General features: G+C 39.0%; 1 protein-coding gene across 7 annotated transcripts in view; it reads left to right on the top strand.

The window, feature by feature from the left end:
* The window catches only part of RAPGEF4 (Rap guanine nucleotide exchange factor 4), a 277,658-nt gene that overhangs the window by 87,119 nt on the left and 173,389 nt on the right, over positions 1-17,150 (top strand). Inside the window, exon 1 of one of the 7 annotated variants that reach the window (XM_045818236.1) lies at positions 3,181-3,265. The exons of 3 other annotated variants lie outside the window; for them this stretch is intronic. In XM_045818236.1, the coding sequence (XP_045674192.1) occupies positions 3,257-3,265 (9 nt within the window). In that variant the 5' untranslated portion in view covers positions 3,181-3,256. Of the gene's footprint in view, positions 1-3,180; positions 3,282-6,641; positions 6,665-17,150 lie in introns of those variants that run through there. 3 more of the 7 variants (XM_045818300.1, XM_045818680.1, XM_045818361.1) reach the window with 3 other exon arrangements.

Raw genomic sequence — 17,150 nt, 5'->3', positions numbered from 1 at the left:
TATATGTCAATTAGTATTTCTTTTCTTTTCTTTTTTTAAAATATATTTTATTGATTGTGCTATTACAGTTGTCCCATTTTCCCCCTTTTTTCCCTCCACCCTGCACACCCCCTCCTACCCACATTCCCCCTCTTTAGTTCATGTCCATGGGTCATACATATAAGTTCTTTGGCTTCTCCATTTCCTATACTATTCTTAACCTCCCCCTGTCTATTTTCTACCTACCATTTATGCTACTTATTCTCTGTATCTTTTCCCCCATTCTCTCCCCCTCCCATGCTGATAACCCTTCATGTGATTTCCATTTCTGTGATTCTGTTCCTGTTCTAGTTGTTTGCTTAGTTTGCTTTTGTTTTAGGTGTGGTTGTTAATAACTGTGAGTTTGCTGTCATTTTACTGTTCATATTTTTTATCTTCTTTTTCATAGATAAATCCCTTTAACATTTCATAAAATAAGGGCTTGGTGATGATGAAATCCTGTAACTTGACCTTATCTGAGAAGCACTTTATCTGCCCTTCTATTCTAAATGAAAGCTTTGTTGGATAGAGCAATCTTGGATGTAGGTACTTGTCTTTCATGACTTGGAATACTTCTTTCCAGCCCCTTCTTGCCTGTAAGGTCTTTTGAGAAATCAGCTGACAGTCTGATGGGAACTCCTTTGCAGGTAATTGTCTTCTTTTCCCTTGCTGCTTCTAAGATTCTCCCCTTATTTTAAATCTTGGCTAGTGTAATTATGATGTGCCTTCGTGTGTGCTTCCTTGGGTCCAACTTCTTTGGGACTCTTTGAGCTTCCTGGACTTCCTGGAAGTCTACTTCTTTTGCCAGAATGGGGAAGTTCTCCTTCATTATTTGTTCAAATAAGTTTTCAATTTGTTGCCCTTCCTCTTCTCCTTCTGGCACCCCTATGATTCAGATGTTGGAATGTTTAAAGATGTCCTGGAGGTTCCTAAGCCTTTCCTCATTTTTGTGAATTCTTGTTTTTTCATTCTGTTCTAGCTGAATGTTTCTTTCTTCTTTCTGGTCCACGTCATTGATTTGAGTCCCAGTTTCCTTCCTGTCACTATTGGTTCCCTATACATTTTCCTTTATTTCACTTAGCATAGCCTTCATTTTTTCATCTAATTTGTGACCATATTCAACCAATTCTGTGAGCATCCTGATTACCAGTGTTTTGAACTGTGTATCTGATAGGTGGGCTACTTCTTCATTGCTTAGTTGTATTTTTTCTGGAGTTTTGATCTGTTCTTTCATTTGAACCATTTTTTTTTTGTCTCAATATGCCTGTTACATAGTGAGGGGCAGAGCCTTAGGTGTTCACCAGGGCAAGGCAACCTAAGTCCCTGGGTTGTGTTGCTGTATGTGGGGGAGGGGTCTGAGAGGGAACAATGACACTTGCTCCACTCTCTGATAGTTTTCAGTCACTTCCCCTTCTACCCACAAGCAAATTAGGCCCTTCTGGTGCTGATTCCCAGATGGGTGGGTCTGTGTACATTCTAGGACCCTGTGGGTGTCTCCAATGAGCTCTCCTGTGAGTCTGGGAGTCTCTCCTGCTGCTGCCTCAATGCCCACCATCAGAGCTTTGAGGCTTTATTTCCTCCGCACTGGAACCCTGGGTTGTGCAGTCTGCCTTGCTCCCCAGTTGTTCCTCCTGGTTTATCTGCACACATATGTGGGACTGCCCACTCCACCAGCTGCCGCCTTGTGGGGGTCTGCCAGCCGCTGCCTTGCTGGGAGTCCTCTCTGCCCAGCTGCCTGACTCCACCCCTCCTACCGGTCTGGATGAATATTTCTTCTTTAACTCCTTGGTTGTCGGACTTCCATATAGTTTGATTTTCTGTCATTTCAGGTTGTTTTTTGTTTTTAAATTGTTGCTGTCCTTCTTTTGGTTGTGCGAGGAGGCACAGTATGTCTACCTACACCTCCATCTTGGCCAGAAGTCCTCTTTTCTTTCCTTTCCTTTTCCTTCCTCCCTCCTTCCCTCCCTCCATCCCTCCCTTCCTTCCTCTCTCTCTCTCTTCTTTTTTTCTTCTTTCTCTGTTGGATATACCACATTTTAACTATCCATCCACCTTCATATATTTTCAGGGCCCAGCATACTCACTCTGCACAACTCTGCTATTCTGTGCAAACATTTTAGTAGTTACTGGTCTGTAAATTCCAGAGGATTGGATTGTTAAATGGCCTCTAAAAATTTCAGTCTCTAAGATTATGTTAAAAAAAAAGTCCCGGGGCAGATCTGAATTCTTCAGTTATTCATTTATTCAACAATATTTGTTGATTCCCCATGGCACACCAAGCTCTGTGTTAGACACAGGAATTAGGGTCCAGCACTCAGGATTTCTGCTCTAAGTAGGAAACAGAACTCTTTTCACAAGGCACACAGCTCCCGTCCCAGTGGGTCGAAGAAATAAGCACATTCTAATGGGCCCAATGTTCAGTCACAGATTCCTTTCTCTGTCCCCTTCCCTGACCTTCTCACTGCTCTCTGCTCCCTGGTCCCCTCAGCTGCTCCCACTGCATTCTGAGTTTCCCACAGACTTTTTTGTAATTGCTAGTTTGCATGGCTCTTCACTCTCTGGAATGTGAGCAACCTGAGGACAGACTGTTATTACTTTATATGTCCAGAGCATAGAACAGAGTGAGGCATCTTGAAAGTGCCCAAAAGTTATTTGATGAATGAATGAATGAATGAATGGCTCTTATTCTGACAAGTGTCAGGAGCAAATAGGAAAATTAGGGACACCCTGGCCACTTCAGGTCTCATGAGTTCTAGACACAGTGGCTCTTCCCTCGGTAGTTGCACAGTCAGTGGTGGCATGGTTGCCTCTCCAGAGCAGAGGAAGTCACAATGACAGATGAGAAAACAGTCCTCTAAGTTCTCTCTGCTCTTGGAACACAGGCTTGTCACAGACTTCTTACCACTGTCATTAGTATTTTAATAGTATCCCTAAGGTCACTCTGAGAGCAGACTATTTAGGGAAACAATATGAAAATGGCCTTGTGTGGCAGGGTGACCAGTCCAGATGCCAGAGGTAGTGACTTAGAATGGTTTCTCCAGCCCGAGTCCAGGCCCCTCCCTGCTCCATCCTGCCACCACCCAGCTGTGTTCTTAGTTTCCTCCTTGACTCCTGCTCTGGGTCATCCTGCCTGACCAGAAAGCCAAGAGCGAAGGGGACAGAACGCATCGTGTGTATTCCTGTGGGACTCTCGGCCGAAGGTGGAAGAGGGAAGACCCAGGACGCTAAACCAGGCAAGATGCTGCAGGTGGAGAAGAAAACAGGTGGTTCTGGGAGGGCATTGTTGCTTGCCAGTGCTGGAGGCCGGGGTCTAATCAGAGTCCCAGTAAAATGGGACAAAACATTCAAGGGAGAAGGGACATGGACATGTCTAGTCTCAGATGACTTGGAGCTTTCAAAAGAGACTGTAATTATTTAGAAGATTGTTATTCTGTAGGACTAAGTACATACATGTGGTCTACTTTAATAGGACCATGTTTTAGCTGTGTCCATCTCAAGAAAACTCTGGAGACTCTTATCCCTCCATGGGCACCTTTATTTCCATGGTCATGCACTGGGATCAATTGGTTTGGTCCATCACACACATGTATTTCATGGGTGATTGGCCATCACGCTACTGAGGTGGCTCTGCTGTGGTCCGCCATGTGCCACCACCCCCTACAGAAAGACTCAATCCCTGGGAGGGCTACAACCTGCTTGGTTTCTTATCCTAATGGCTGAGAGTGAGATGCTAGTTGGAAAGAAATTACCTTGGGTTTGGGTTGACTCTGTTTTCCCTTAGCATCTTTACCATTTAAAATGTGCTCCTGCTCAAGGCACCCAAATGCATTCCTTCAATTCTAAATTCACATCCATAGCTACTTCTCTCTGAGTCCACATCCAATGAAAATGCAGTGATACCTGGTCCTAATCTTGTGAATCAGGAGTTGGAGAGTACATTTTTCTTCACCTTCTTGACACTTGGCCTTTAAATTCACACAGTCCTTTTTGTTGAGTTAGTAGTTTTATTTTTAGTATAGAAATCAAGTTTAATTAAAGCTTACTTGCCATTTAAAGTAATAATGTGTTTGATTTAGCATTCTTAATTACCTTGAGTAAATTGCCCATAGTGGCTCACCTGATTCATTTGTTTGTCAGATTATTACTGCTGTTTGCACATTTTGAAGGACGCCTCTGTAATGAAGCATTGGGGTGGAGTTGGGGCACTCGATACTTTCTGTGGCAAATGCTAAGGAGATGGTCTCTCCACCCTAGTCTGTTTGTTCAGCTGGAGGGTTTTAATCATCCTACTGAGTTGTCATCATCAAAGTTTTAAAAAGCTTCAGTGTTGGAAAATCATTAGTAATGAAGTGTCTGGGAGGGAGGTATAAAAAGTGTGAGTAGCACTTGTGTCCAGCCAGAATCTGCCACTTAGGTGTCCGCCTTTAGCTTCTTATACTGAATGTGGGTATGCCTTTTCTTGACCCCACCATATTTTCCTGCAGACTTTAGAGCATGTGTAATGGGATCATATTTCTAATGCGTTGGAGGAACTTACAATAAATGGTTGGAAGGCTCATCTGTTAGTGTGAAAATATGTGTTGAATCAGGCAATAATTTTGTGATTCTTAGTGTATTATTATCATTAAATCAGTGCTAATAAATAACCATGCAGAGAAGAGGGTTTTAGAGAGCTTGTATTAATGCAGAGGTAAGAATGATTTATTATTTCCGTATCAGTTTGTATAGGTTTTATGTATGGATTTTAGCTCATAATCTTTGGGAGTGCTATTTTGACTTTGTGTGTGTGTGTGCGCCAGGGGAGGTTCTCTGTTTTAGCAGAGAGGAATGAGGGATTTCTGTATGGCTCTGGACAAGTTTGCAGGACAACTTGAGTCACTTTCTAATTTATTGATGTTAAATAATTGCAGAGCCTAATCATTGGTTTACCTCCTACACTTTATAAACTGATTTATATTCTCCCTATAAAATATGACACAACATAATAGAACACATTGCATTAATTTAAATATTTCCTGTTGTCTATAACCAAAATGTGGAAAACATTCTACCAAGAGCCCTTCATTAGTGTTAGTTAGATACTAAAAGCATCTCTGGATGATGTAGCCAGAAGGCATATCTCAAATAGGAAACATTCTCTGTTTTATACTAATGGATTATTTGTAGAGAAAGTGTATATGCATCTTATGGAACACTAGTAATGAAAGTAAATGAATAACAGCATCAGTTTTTCATGTTTGCACTCCAATTTGGGGCTCTATGATAAAGGCAGGAAAGTGCTCCCTTCCACACCGGATAGAGCCTGCATCCTAATGTACTCTCTTTGTTCATGAAGGCACAGCCCTGGTCCAGCATCAATAGGACATGCCCTTTTAAACTCTTTGTTGTGATGGAAAGGATGCAATCCTGAGGTTTAAGAGACGTGCTGTGGTCACCTAGTAACCCTGTAACCTTGGACAAGTTACTTCTCTGGTCTTCATTTCTTTACCTGGAAAGTGGTCATATGAATTAGAAAATGTCTAAGGTCATTCTAATAAAATTCTGTGCCTCTAGTGTTACTGAATTATCTCTGACCCATACTCCTTTCCATGGTCTCCATGCACGCAGGGATAGGAGCTGGGAACAGCCAGAAGATGTGACTTAGAGTGCAGCAGATAGGCTCCAGGGGCATCCAGCTCACTGCCTTGTCAGTGCTCTGAGTTCTGGTGAGCCTGCACCTGACCACAGACCAGACCTCACCTGGCTTTTTAATCCTCCTCGTCACTTGAGATAGGGAAGTGGGGATGCTGCGAATGAGGTTAGAGGCAAAAACATCTGGAATATGCTCTTGATATCTAAAAACTCTGCCTTGGCTGGTGTGGCTCAGTGGATTGAGTAACAGCCTGCAAACCAAAGGGTCGCTGGTTCGATTCCCAGTCAGGGTACATGCCTGGGATGTGGGCCAGGTTCCCAGTAGGGGGTATAGGAGAAGCAACAACATATTGATATTTCTCTCCCTCCTTTCCCCTCTCTCTAAAAATAAATAAATAAAATCTTTAAACAAATAAAATAAAATAAAACTCAACCTTGGTTTAAGAAACTTGAAAAATTCATTTCATCTTATTTGACTTAGAAAAAAGACTCTAAACATTATGACCTTTAAATGTTGATATACTTTTTGCACTAGTAATGGATTTCTTCTTTATTTTATTTTTAAGTTATAATGTAAAAATGTTAATAAATATTATAAAACATTCAACCTATATGCACAAAATGCTAAGAAAAAAAAGAAAGTTCTTTTCTTCTACCACTGTCTAGGCATATCTGCTATTAACAGATATTATCTGCTTTTGTCTGTATATTTCCAGACATTTTTCTATGCATATATCAAAGCAGGTGATGTGCATATCTTTTTGCCTTAAAAATTATATTATACTGTAAATACAATTGTGTCAATGACTTTTTAAAACTTAAATGTCTTTCATGGCTATTCTGCCATGAGATCATAGCAAGGTATGTGTTCATTAAAAACAGCAACTAGATTTGTTTGTGTAAGTGTATGAATATATTAGATCATATCTAAAGCAGTAACTCTGTAGACAGTGTTACCTTCCCTGAGCTCTTTCATAACTTGGGCCCCAGAATGAAGATAATCTTATTCCTAAAGGTAGGTCTTTATGAGCTATTCTGACTAATAAATCTATACTTATTGTCAATAAGCTAATATGTAACCTTTGCAGGTTTTACATACTTTCTAAAATTTTGCATGATGCTTATATAGTGCTTATTGTGTATTAGGCACAATTCTAAAACATTTCAAATTTAAGGTAATTTGATCCTTATGACAATTATATGAGGTAGGTACTATTATTATTCCATTTTAGATTTCTTATGATTTTTCTATATAAACAATCATGTCATCTATAAATAATGAGTCTTCTTTTTTTCTTTCTAATCTTTACGCCTTTTATTTATTTTCCCTGCCTTACTGTAGTGGTTAGGACCTTTAGCACGAGGGTGACTGGAAGTGGTGAGAGTGGGCATCCTTTCCTCGTTACCAGTCTTTGGGGGAAGTGCTCAGTATGTCACCATTAGAAATGATTTTAATTGAAGATTGACGAAATCTCCTTCTAGTTTCAATTTGCTGAGAGGTTTTTTTTCTTTTAAATCATGAGTTGGTATTTAATGTTGTCAGATGCTTTTTCTGAATGTGTTTAAATTCCACATAGTTTATTCTGGTAATACGGTAAATTATAATGATTGATTTTTTTAAACGTTAAAACTGTGTTATGTTCCTGAGATAAACACTACTTGGTCATGATTTTTTAAAGGATAACTCTCCTCTTTATATATTGGATTTTATTTTATAATATTTGTTGAGGATTTTTGTGTCTATATTCATATATATTGAGCTGTAATTTTCTTTTCTTATTGTACCTTTGTCAGATTTTAGTATCAGGGTTATGTTGGCTTCATAAAATGAGTTGGGGAATGTTCCATCCTGCTCTATTTTCTTACAAGGTTTGTGTAGGATTAACATTTTTTTCTTTACACATGTGCTAGAATGCACTGTGAAACCATTTGTACTGGAGTTTTCTTAATGAAAAAGATTTTGATAATATATTCAATGACTTAATAGACATTGAGCTATTAAGATTTTAAATTTAATCTTTTGTCAGTTTTGGTCAAGAAATTTGTCCATTATAGTTACTTATTATCATTTTAATGTATTAGGATCTCTAGAAAGATCTTATTTTTATTCCTGATACTGATTATTTATATTCCCTCTTTTAAATTTTTTGATCAGTCTAGCTAGGAATTTATCAATTTTATTGATCTTTCAACTAACCAACTTTTTAAAAAAAAATTTGCTATTTTCCTGTTCCTATTTCATTGATTTCTGTTCTTTTTAAAAATTAATATTTCCTTTTTTACTAACTTTAGATTTAATTTGCTCTTTTTTCTAACTACTTAGGTAGAAACTTTTGTCATTGCTTTTATACCTTTGTTCTTTTCTATTATAAACATCAAAAGCTATAAATTTCCCTCTACACATCACTTTAACTGTGCCACACAAATTTTGATAAGTTATGTTTCTATTTTATTTAATTCAAAATATTTTTGTGTTTTCTCTGAGATTATTTTTTGGCCCATGAGTTCTTTAGAAGTGTTTTGTCAATTTCTTAATATTTGTGGGTGTCTAGGTTGTTGTTATTATTTTTAGTTTAATTGAATTGTGGTCAGAAAACATATTTGGTAGGATTTCAGTCTTTTGAAATTTACTGAGACTTGTTTATGGTGCACCAAATTGTCTGCCGTGGTAACTCACCATGTAGACCGGAAAGGAATGAGCGTTCTGCGGTTCCTAGGGGCAGTGTGCTGCGAACGTCAGTCAGATCGTGTAGTTGATAGTGATGCTCCTGTGTCCTCGTTTTTGTTGTCCGGCTGTTCTCTCAGTTATTGAGAGAGTAGACAAACTCTCCAACTATGAAGACTATCCAATTATTGTGAATTTGTCTGTTTATTCAATACTTCTGTTAATTTTTGCTTCAAAATATTCTGTTCGGAACTTATGCATTTATTATTTTTTTCAGATAAATTGCCTGTTATCATGATAAAATGTCTCTCTTTGTGTCTGGTAATACTTGTTGCCTTGATATCTAGTTCATATGATATCACTATAGCCATTTCAGCTTTGTTCATTTTTAGTTTTTTTAACCTATTCTGCAGATTGGATAGGTTACATTGTTCTGTCTTCAAGTTCCCTCATACTCTCCCCCAGCCCCAATCTGTTAGGTTCATCCAGTGAATTTTTTTTCATATATTATATATTTTAGTTTTAGAATTTCAAGTTGGTTCTTTTTTATATTTTCCACTTCTCTGCTCATATTTCTTTTACATCCTTTAGCGTAGTTATAATAGCTACTTTAAAATCCTTGTCTGCTAATTCTAATATCTGTATCATCTCAGAGTTGTTCTCTATGGATTACTTTTTCTTTAGAGGATGGGTTATATTTTGTATTTCTTTGTATATCTGGCAATTTTGGAGTGAACCTCAGACATTGTCAGTCATATGTTACAGAGATTCTGAATTCTGTCATATACTTCTGAAGAGTATTGATTTTCTCCTTTAGCTGGCACTTAACTTGGCAGAACTCAAATTCCAATTTTATCTTTGCTGTGACAGACAGCAGCAGAAATCTGTTGAGTTCTTTTTGCCTTACCTGAGCTGGTTGGAGTCTGTTCTATACATGTGTAATATTGGAATCAGTTAAGATTTGATCAGGTTTTATATACTGAGTTTAGGCTTTCCCCTCTGTGGCTACCTTTTCTCTGGAATTTCCACCCTCATTTTCTAGTTGTTATCATCTTCTGGAACGTTATGCTCTGATTCCTCAACCGGTAAGATAGCAGGTGTCTATCTGAGATCTCGCTATGCTGTGGAACTGACTCATGGGCCTGCCCTTGGAGGAGAGGCTGCAAAAAATTGGGAATTTATCAAGAGCCGTTCTTCCAAGGGTCAACCTTCCATGAGTTTCTGCCTGTTCTTGGTCACTCTCAGATAGTTGGGGTTTTTTCTGTTAATGTTTTAGCCAGAGTTTATAGTTTTTATCCATGAGAAAGTTGGTTTGATGTGAGTTACTGTTATGGCCAGAAGCAGAACTCTATTAGGTACTTTACAGATGAATTAAACACACACACACACACACACACACACACACACACACACACACACACACTCTACAGTAAGTTTGAGTACCTTACCCAAGGTCATATCTATGATTTGAACATAGGCAGATAAGCAGTTTAATTCCAGATCCTTAGGATTTCTTCCAAGAGGAAGATTTAATGGTGAAAAATTTCAGGATAATGGCAAGAAGTATGAGAAATACTGTGGGATTAATGGGGAGGTAAGGTGTCAATTCCTTGTGCAGTGGACCAGTCTCAGAATCTTACCACCCAGTGGACACTTCGTATGTCTTTGGGTGTTTACATTATGTTATCCACTAGTTTATATACAAGTTGCATGAAAGAACTGCGTTGCTTTTGGTTAACTGCAAGATAGATCTTTAGTTATGAAAGAGCCCTTATTTTCAGGGTTCTGTGATATTGGGCTCCTTGGGCCATCTTATTTAGAAACTGGTGAAGTTTGTCATGTGGGCTTTTTAGTGATTCAAATAAAGAGAACTGTTGAAAAAGAGTAGTGTACAGTAGTATAATGAATGCAGATGAGTTGTTTATTGAAGAAACTCAGAACCATAATTATGAGATTGTGAGTTTCTCTAAGAAATGTAAGCCTAAGATTAATTTAGCTGATGTGAACCTTAGACCTCGGAAGCATAACAATAGGACCACGCTTGAGCAACATTTGTTTTAGAGTTTCTACTCTTTCTTGAATGTCTTCCTTTTTCTCCTCTAGCTTAAGTCAGTTTCAGTTAACATTCATCAAATTATGAATTTCATCTTATTCTTCTTATCCTTTGATTTTATCTTCTTTTTTTTTGGTATTTTTGAGTCTGGCTTGCTCCATATTGATTTTGTCATAGTTGATAAGTTGATTTGTAAAGTAGTGAAATTGCTTCACGTGTGTTCCTTTCAAACTACAGGGAAAGGCCTATGTATTTGCTTTGGAATTCTGTCGGCATCCCACACTCGTGCTCCTATACCATACTTGAGCTGATTGACCGGTCAGGAGCAGGGGTTCAGTACTTGATTGATTGATGGCTCTGAATCCCAGCCAGTCAGTTCTGGGAAGGTGGGCTTACCTTCCGAGTAAAATAAAGCTGAGTCCTTGAAGGCCATGATAAAGATTTTGGCTTTCTTCCTGAGAATGACGGGAAGCTATATGGAGTTTTAAGCAGCTGAGTGACAAACCCAGCCTTAAATTTTTTAAATAATCACTCTGGATGTTTGTGGAGTAGTTTAGTATAATCAAGTTCTATAGTATAGAAATGAACATATTAATGTTTAAAGTTCAACCCAGGGATACAATACAGAAGTCTTCAGGCAGCCCTTTTGAGTATGATTTATCCTGATTGCAACACTGAACAGAGTTGAGAAACTGAAAATTTGACATTGATTTTTTTATGTGATTAAGGGCCTGGAATGTGAGTATATTGTATTCATGACGAGAAATTTTATTTTCATAATGAAACCTTGAAACAATGCAAATATCAAAAAATTAGAAAATTGAATATTGCAAAGCTACTAAAAGTGTCAATTCTATATTTTACACTGGCATAGAAATTGATATGTCGTATTTTGTTAATTTTCAAAAGCAAAATTAAAAATTTAGTATATATTTTAAAATGATGGAAAAAATCATGTTTTCTTTTAACAAAAAATATACAAAATAGAGATGAAACTTGTTACACTTTATCAACCCTCCAAATTCTGTTGCTTAACATCTGTTAGAAAGTTGTATTGTTCAAAGTGAAAAAAATCTAATATTATTTAAGGAATCATTGGAAATCTGAGTTAAGAGCACTGAGATGCTGCTAAGACAGTAGCATTGTCAAGAGATTACAAATTTTCATATGAAAATGTACTGATGTATTTCCCCTTTCCAAACATTTGTGGAGATGGAGGAAATTTTACACAGACCCTAAAAAGAGAAATTGACAACTCCTGAATTAAACACATCCTTTCAGAAGGTTATAAGTTTAATAATGATTTGTTTGATTGATTCTCCCAAATTTTTATAGGAATAGGATGTTATGCTTCTTGCATGCAACTTGTTAAATCATAGCACTCATATTCCTCATTTAAATAAGCACTTAAACTTGCATAGGCAAAACAAACATGGGTAAAAAAAGGACACGATTTCTCAGGGGGAAAACAGCCACAGAAAGGTGCACTGCACCCTGGGCAGTAAGTGGAATATCAGATTACTCTGTTTTTGTAAATAGTGTCAGTTCTGTCTTCTGGGTTGAAAAACTGGCCATTGACAGCTCTCTCTAGTATTTCCTGAGGCCATCTGTACCGTTTTAGAGAATAAATCATAAATAGACCTTTGAACTAAGACAGTCTTGCTTGACCTATCCTTTTGCAACTGACTGCCAGTCCCAGCGGGATATTGAAGGGGAGGCTCACTAGAATAAACAGTGGAATCCTTGTCCAGGAATGACTGCCTGGCAATTGTTTCATGGAAAACAGGGAGGGGTGGGGGCCAACAACTCTGCTCTGTTCAGTGGCTCTTTAATTTAGATTACCAATGATAAAGCCGGGGCTCCGGCTAAAGAAAGGTAGGATGCATACGCAGAAACATTAGTGCTAATATGCTGCAGAAAGACCAGATAAATCAGCCCAGCTCTCATACATCACTGAGGGAGAAGAAGCAGATTGCAACTTGACCATGTGCCTGAGTAGTCCCATCAGTGAGAAGAGCAGAACATGGATTAAAAAACACTAGAATGTACCTTTAGGGCTACTGCCGTGCTGGACCTGGGAGAAGTGTCTGGTGTAAGTTTCAGCTTGTTTTATCCGCGTATTTACCAGTGTGTTCCCACGCAGGGAGCTTGTTTCTCTTTCTCTGTTTCCAGTGGAAGCTGCAAGCATGTTTATTTACAGTCGTAGCCTTTATTTTGTATAAATGTAATACCAACCTAGTAAAAGTTCTTAGCAGAGGACAGTTTCACCCAGTGTTTACCCAGGAGAGAAATGTGGAGAAGTGATGGTTATCATTAATGCCTGTAGGACTGCCTGTGGGTGAGTTTTGTTTTTCCGTTTTTTTGGTATGTGGGGAGGTGAGGGTGAGAGGGGTAGATTTTAAATGAAACACTCAGTTTTGCCATTCACTGAAAAAAAGCGTGTTGGTAACCAGCATTTCGTTCCTCCTGCGGTCTTTTGTTTTGAAAAACTGTGTTTGAATATGTAAGCCAGACTGCTCGCAACACATTATATTTTATGACTGGGATGTTTGTATTGTTTCATATCTGTTATTAGACAATATAATCATAAAGGATGTTTTCTATGGACCTTTTTATATTTCAAAATTAAGTACAGATGGTAATTTCCAGCCGTTTTAAAAATTTGTCAATTATTTAATTTAGTGTCACTCAAGCATCTGCACAGGGAGAAAGCTGAGATGGTACAAAACTGAATAAGCATTGATTGCTCGTCTGAATTGCATCTTTAAAGTTTTTTTCATCAAATCTCTGATTTCACAGTTTATTTTTACCAAATTAGATTATCATGTTTCATTATTGAGACTGAATGGGTGGAACTCTCTCAGATATCCTACATTCCCCATTGGAACAGTGTGCAAAGCGCTTGCTGGTTGTTACTCTGAGGGAAATTCTCACGCCAGCTCACCTAGAAGAGAGCTTAAATAATGCATGGGCAAGAGCGAGACAAGATGGAATTTACGGCCCAGACACCGAGTTCGGGCTTTTTGTTCTGAGGAGAGACTATGTAAGTGTGAGCCTGTAACACACTCCGAGGCTCCAGGGGAAGGGCATAAGTGAATGAGGTTAGTGGCCACACAGTGCTGTCCACATGTTAATTCAAAACAAGCCTTAAAACAGTCCATTGAGCCTACACAGTGTGGTCTGAGGGAGGGAGGAAGGGAAATGTGAAGTGTCCACTGCGAACAGAACCACCCGCCTGAAAGTTCCATCAGACAGACACAGGAAGTGAATGTTTTCCAGGGAGCAGCATAGCCCTAGAGAGGGTGGATGTTTGACTGAGGCGAAGCAGCATGGCAGTCTAGTTCGGAAAAGATAAACCTTGACCAAACGGCAGCATTCAGTATACTACGTCTTCCATCTTGTCCTAATTAGAGGACGACGTCTGCTGAATCCTAATCCCTTTAATTGTTGATAGAGCAGGCATGCGATCTGCTATAAATACACATGAGCATTCATTTCTGAAATAATGGCTGTTGCCAAATATGTTAGACCGACAGGAGTGCTGGCCCAGGGAAGGCTGTGCTGAATAGTTGAGTTTTAGAGGTAATGGACCAGTTGAGAATCATTGCACAGCTGGGCCAGCAGCTGCACCCAGTGCTCTGTCAAGTTTGGCCTCTAATTTCCTTGAACTTGTCCTTGTTTGCCAAAATGATGAACATAGCAAGAACTTGTTTCAAATGAGCCCACTGCAAGCAAAAAAAGACCCTCTCCAAGGAGTTTTTATTGAGGTATTTAGTCTAGAGCAGCAGTGGCCAAATGAGGTATTGATTAGGCAATGGGAAGTTTGAATAATTATAAAAATAAAAACCAAAGACAAAGTTGTAAAATGAGGTAAGCTGGCAGGAGACCAGAGTACATTAAAAGGCTGCATTGGGTCATCACTGTCGTAACTAAAGGACATATGGAAAAATCCCATAATAACATCCAGCAATAATTATCTTGTAGTTAGGAAAAAATAAGTAAGCCTGTGGGTTGGAAGGCAGCCTAGTAATCTCACTGTCTTTTTTTCCTAATGGTGTATTGTCCTGATAGTCTTTGGGACTGGGTCAGGAGGAAGTGTCAGAGAGAGTGGTTCATATTAAGAATCATCTGATGACTACACAATGCAATTACTGGCAAGCCAAAATGAGAAAGTAGCAAAGACTCTCCTTCCATTCAGTGGTCCAAGCTTGAGCAAGTATTTATTTAGCACATACTATGTATCCGGCTTGTTCTAGATACATACTCTAACCAAATAAGTTATAAACAATTTTTAAGAGCAGACACTTGGATTTATACTTCTCATGTATGAATCCATCTCTTGAAAATCAGTGGCCTTGATATGGTAATAATTGCAAGTCTACCTAGTTCCTTGATTTTAAAAAAGATTAATCATTAAATGTTTTCATGCAAGTTTATTCATTCATTCATTCATTCGTTCATTCATTCCTTTTTGTTACAGCAGAGATGACTCTTCCCTTCTCAGGTTTGAGGGGTAGTGACTCAAACACTTACAAGTCAGGCAGTTTGGGAGAAAACATTGTAACCTGTGGGAGAGTGAGTTTCCTGTGTGTGTGTGTGATGAAGAAAGTAACGCTCATCATGCAGAGTTGTGAGAATTAAAAGAGACACGCTTTCCTGCCCTCACAGGAGACAAGCAGGGTGATTTACCACATGGACTGAGTGTGGCAGGGCGCTGGGGGTGGGAGAGAAGGAGCAGAAGTGGCAGGACAGTGGGCTAGGAGGGTGTACCAGAACCTTTGTTGAGCATGTGCTGCCAGTGGGAACATGGAGGAAAAGAGGAATCTGAAATATGTTTTAAAGGGAAAATTGAGAGAGCATGGCGGCTGATTATATTAAAATAAGGTGAAGAGGAAGGAGGAAGATTGCAAAGGAGGAATAGTCACAGTGTGGAGGGAAAAGATGACAGGTGTGTTATAACGGCAAGGTCTGTGTTCGCCACAACTCAGAAAGCTAGAACAATCCAGTCCTTCAAGAACTTAGAAACTTGGAAATGGGAGGGAGGTGGGGAGGGTTGGGTGGGTGGGCTGGGATGGGAGTAAAGGACAGAAAACTGTACTTGAACAATGATTAAAATAATTTTTTAAAGTACTTAGAAACTAATAAAACGTAAGTAGAGAGAAGAGGAAATTGGAGTGCCTAGGTAACTTATGTAAAGGGAATGAAAAAAACAATAATAAACAAGTAATATAAGACTATTGTTGACAATAGAGTGAGAATTCAAAGGAATTGCTTAAAATGGCAAATCTATGTTTGGAGTTTTTCCCAGACAAAACCCACAATCATCAAATAATTAGGCTCTTCTGCAATCTTGGAGCTTATTTCAGTTTTCCTGAGTGGAAAAATGCCACTGAGCAGACACAAATAGTGTCAGGGCTGGGAAGAAAAAGAGCCTGAGGAAGAGAAATCCCCAAAATAGCTTGGCCGTAAAGAGGAGACGGGAGCCAAGAGATGGCGGGTCGACCTTTCAGAACTTAACCATTTATTACGATGACTTATCAGAGAGTTTGGCCACTGTTAGTCCTTAAACAACTCACTGTGATTTTTCAGGAAACTCAAGCAGGGATCAAAACTATATCTAACCCCTAACTGGCAAATAAGTTGTGATTCAGAAGGCTCGTTTATTTACAAACCCTTTATAAGAGCAATGTTGTAAATATCTTTGGACTACTTTTTAAAAGTCTGCTCAACTCATCCTGTAGTAGAAACCACGTACATTTGCAATAAAAAATTAATAGCTAAAGGACTTCTATGTTAATAATTAAAACATATGAGCCATAATCCCAAGAATGGAAAATGTTTTGAATGTTAGTGCTGGGGTAAATGCAAGTTAATTACAAGATGGTGTGCGCTATGGCTATTTTAAAATTTGTGTCCACTTTTACTGATTTTACTAGACTCTGAATTTAAAATTTTTTAAATGTAAGGATGTCCTCGTCCTTATTTCAGGCATATCATGAATTATACCTTTAATGATAGCTGCCGTGACCAGGATTGTTTTCACGAATTGGAAAGGAAGGGGAGTGAGGATGAGAGAAAAAGTGGGAGGGAGAGGTACCGGGGTAGCCGGGGCAAAAGTCAAAGGAGAGAGGAGAAGGAGCAGGTCTGAAGAATGAGTGAGAAGGTGTTGCATGAAGGGAAATAGGGAGTTCTGAAGAGAGGGCGCTGGGCCCCATAGCTCCCTGGGTCCGTCACCGGGGGGTGCTTAAGAGTCAGAGACTCAAAGAAGTTGATTCTTGAGTAGGTGATGTCTCTCACATGACTGGTAGTAGATGGCAGACCTGGGTGATCTCCTAGAACCTTTGGTCTCCTCTTGTTTCCCCCTTACAGCCCTCTCTTAGCTTCACCTCCTTCCCCATACAGTTTGGATACCATGGTCTATCATTTTAACCACCCTCTTACCCATACTTTCAGTTCTCCCGTTTATCCATTCAATAAAGATTTTTTTGAGTTGTTCCTATTTTTCAGGTATTGTTGTTTCAGATGCTTAGAAATGAACAAAGCCTGCCCTTGGTACTTGCCAGGCCAGATACCAACCCTTAATCAATCCAGTTCTGGGGTTTCTCCTGCCTCCAACCAGACTGGTAAGCACAGGAGAGAAAATCGTACTGCAGTCCAGGTTGAAGATGTGGTAAATTTACAACCTCCAGTCTCAGTTGGACTCCTCACTGTAGCTCAGCGATCTTTATGTGCTTTCCTTATACTCTTCTGCCGCTCTCTCCAAAACTTATTTATTGGAAGACT

This window comes from Phyllostomus hastatus, unplaced genomic scaffold, assembly GCF_019186645.2.
Source record: "Phyllostomus hastatus isolate PE091 unplaced genomic scaffold, TTU_PhHast_1.1 phas_contig_1, whole genome shotgun sequence".
In the NCBI taxonomy this organism is placed as follows: Eukaryota; Metazoa; Chordata; class Mammalia; order Chiroptera; family Phyllostomidae; genus Phyllostomus; species Phyllostomus hastatus.
This window is presented reverse-complemented; position numbering and strand designations above follow the sequence as displayed.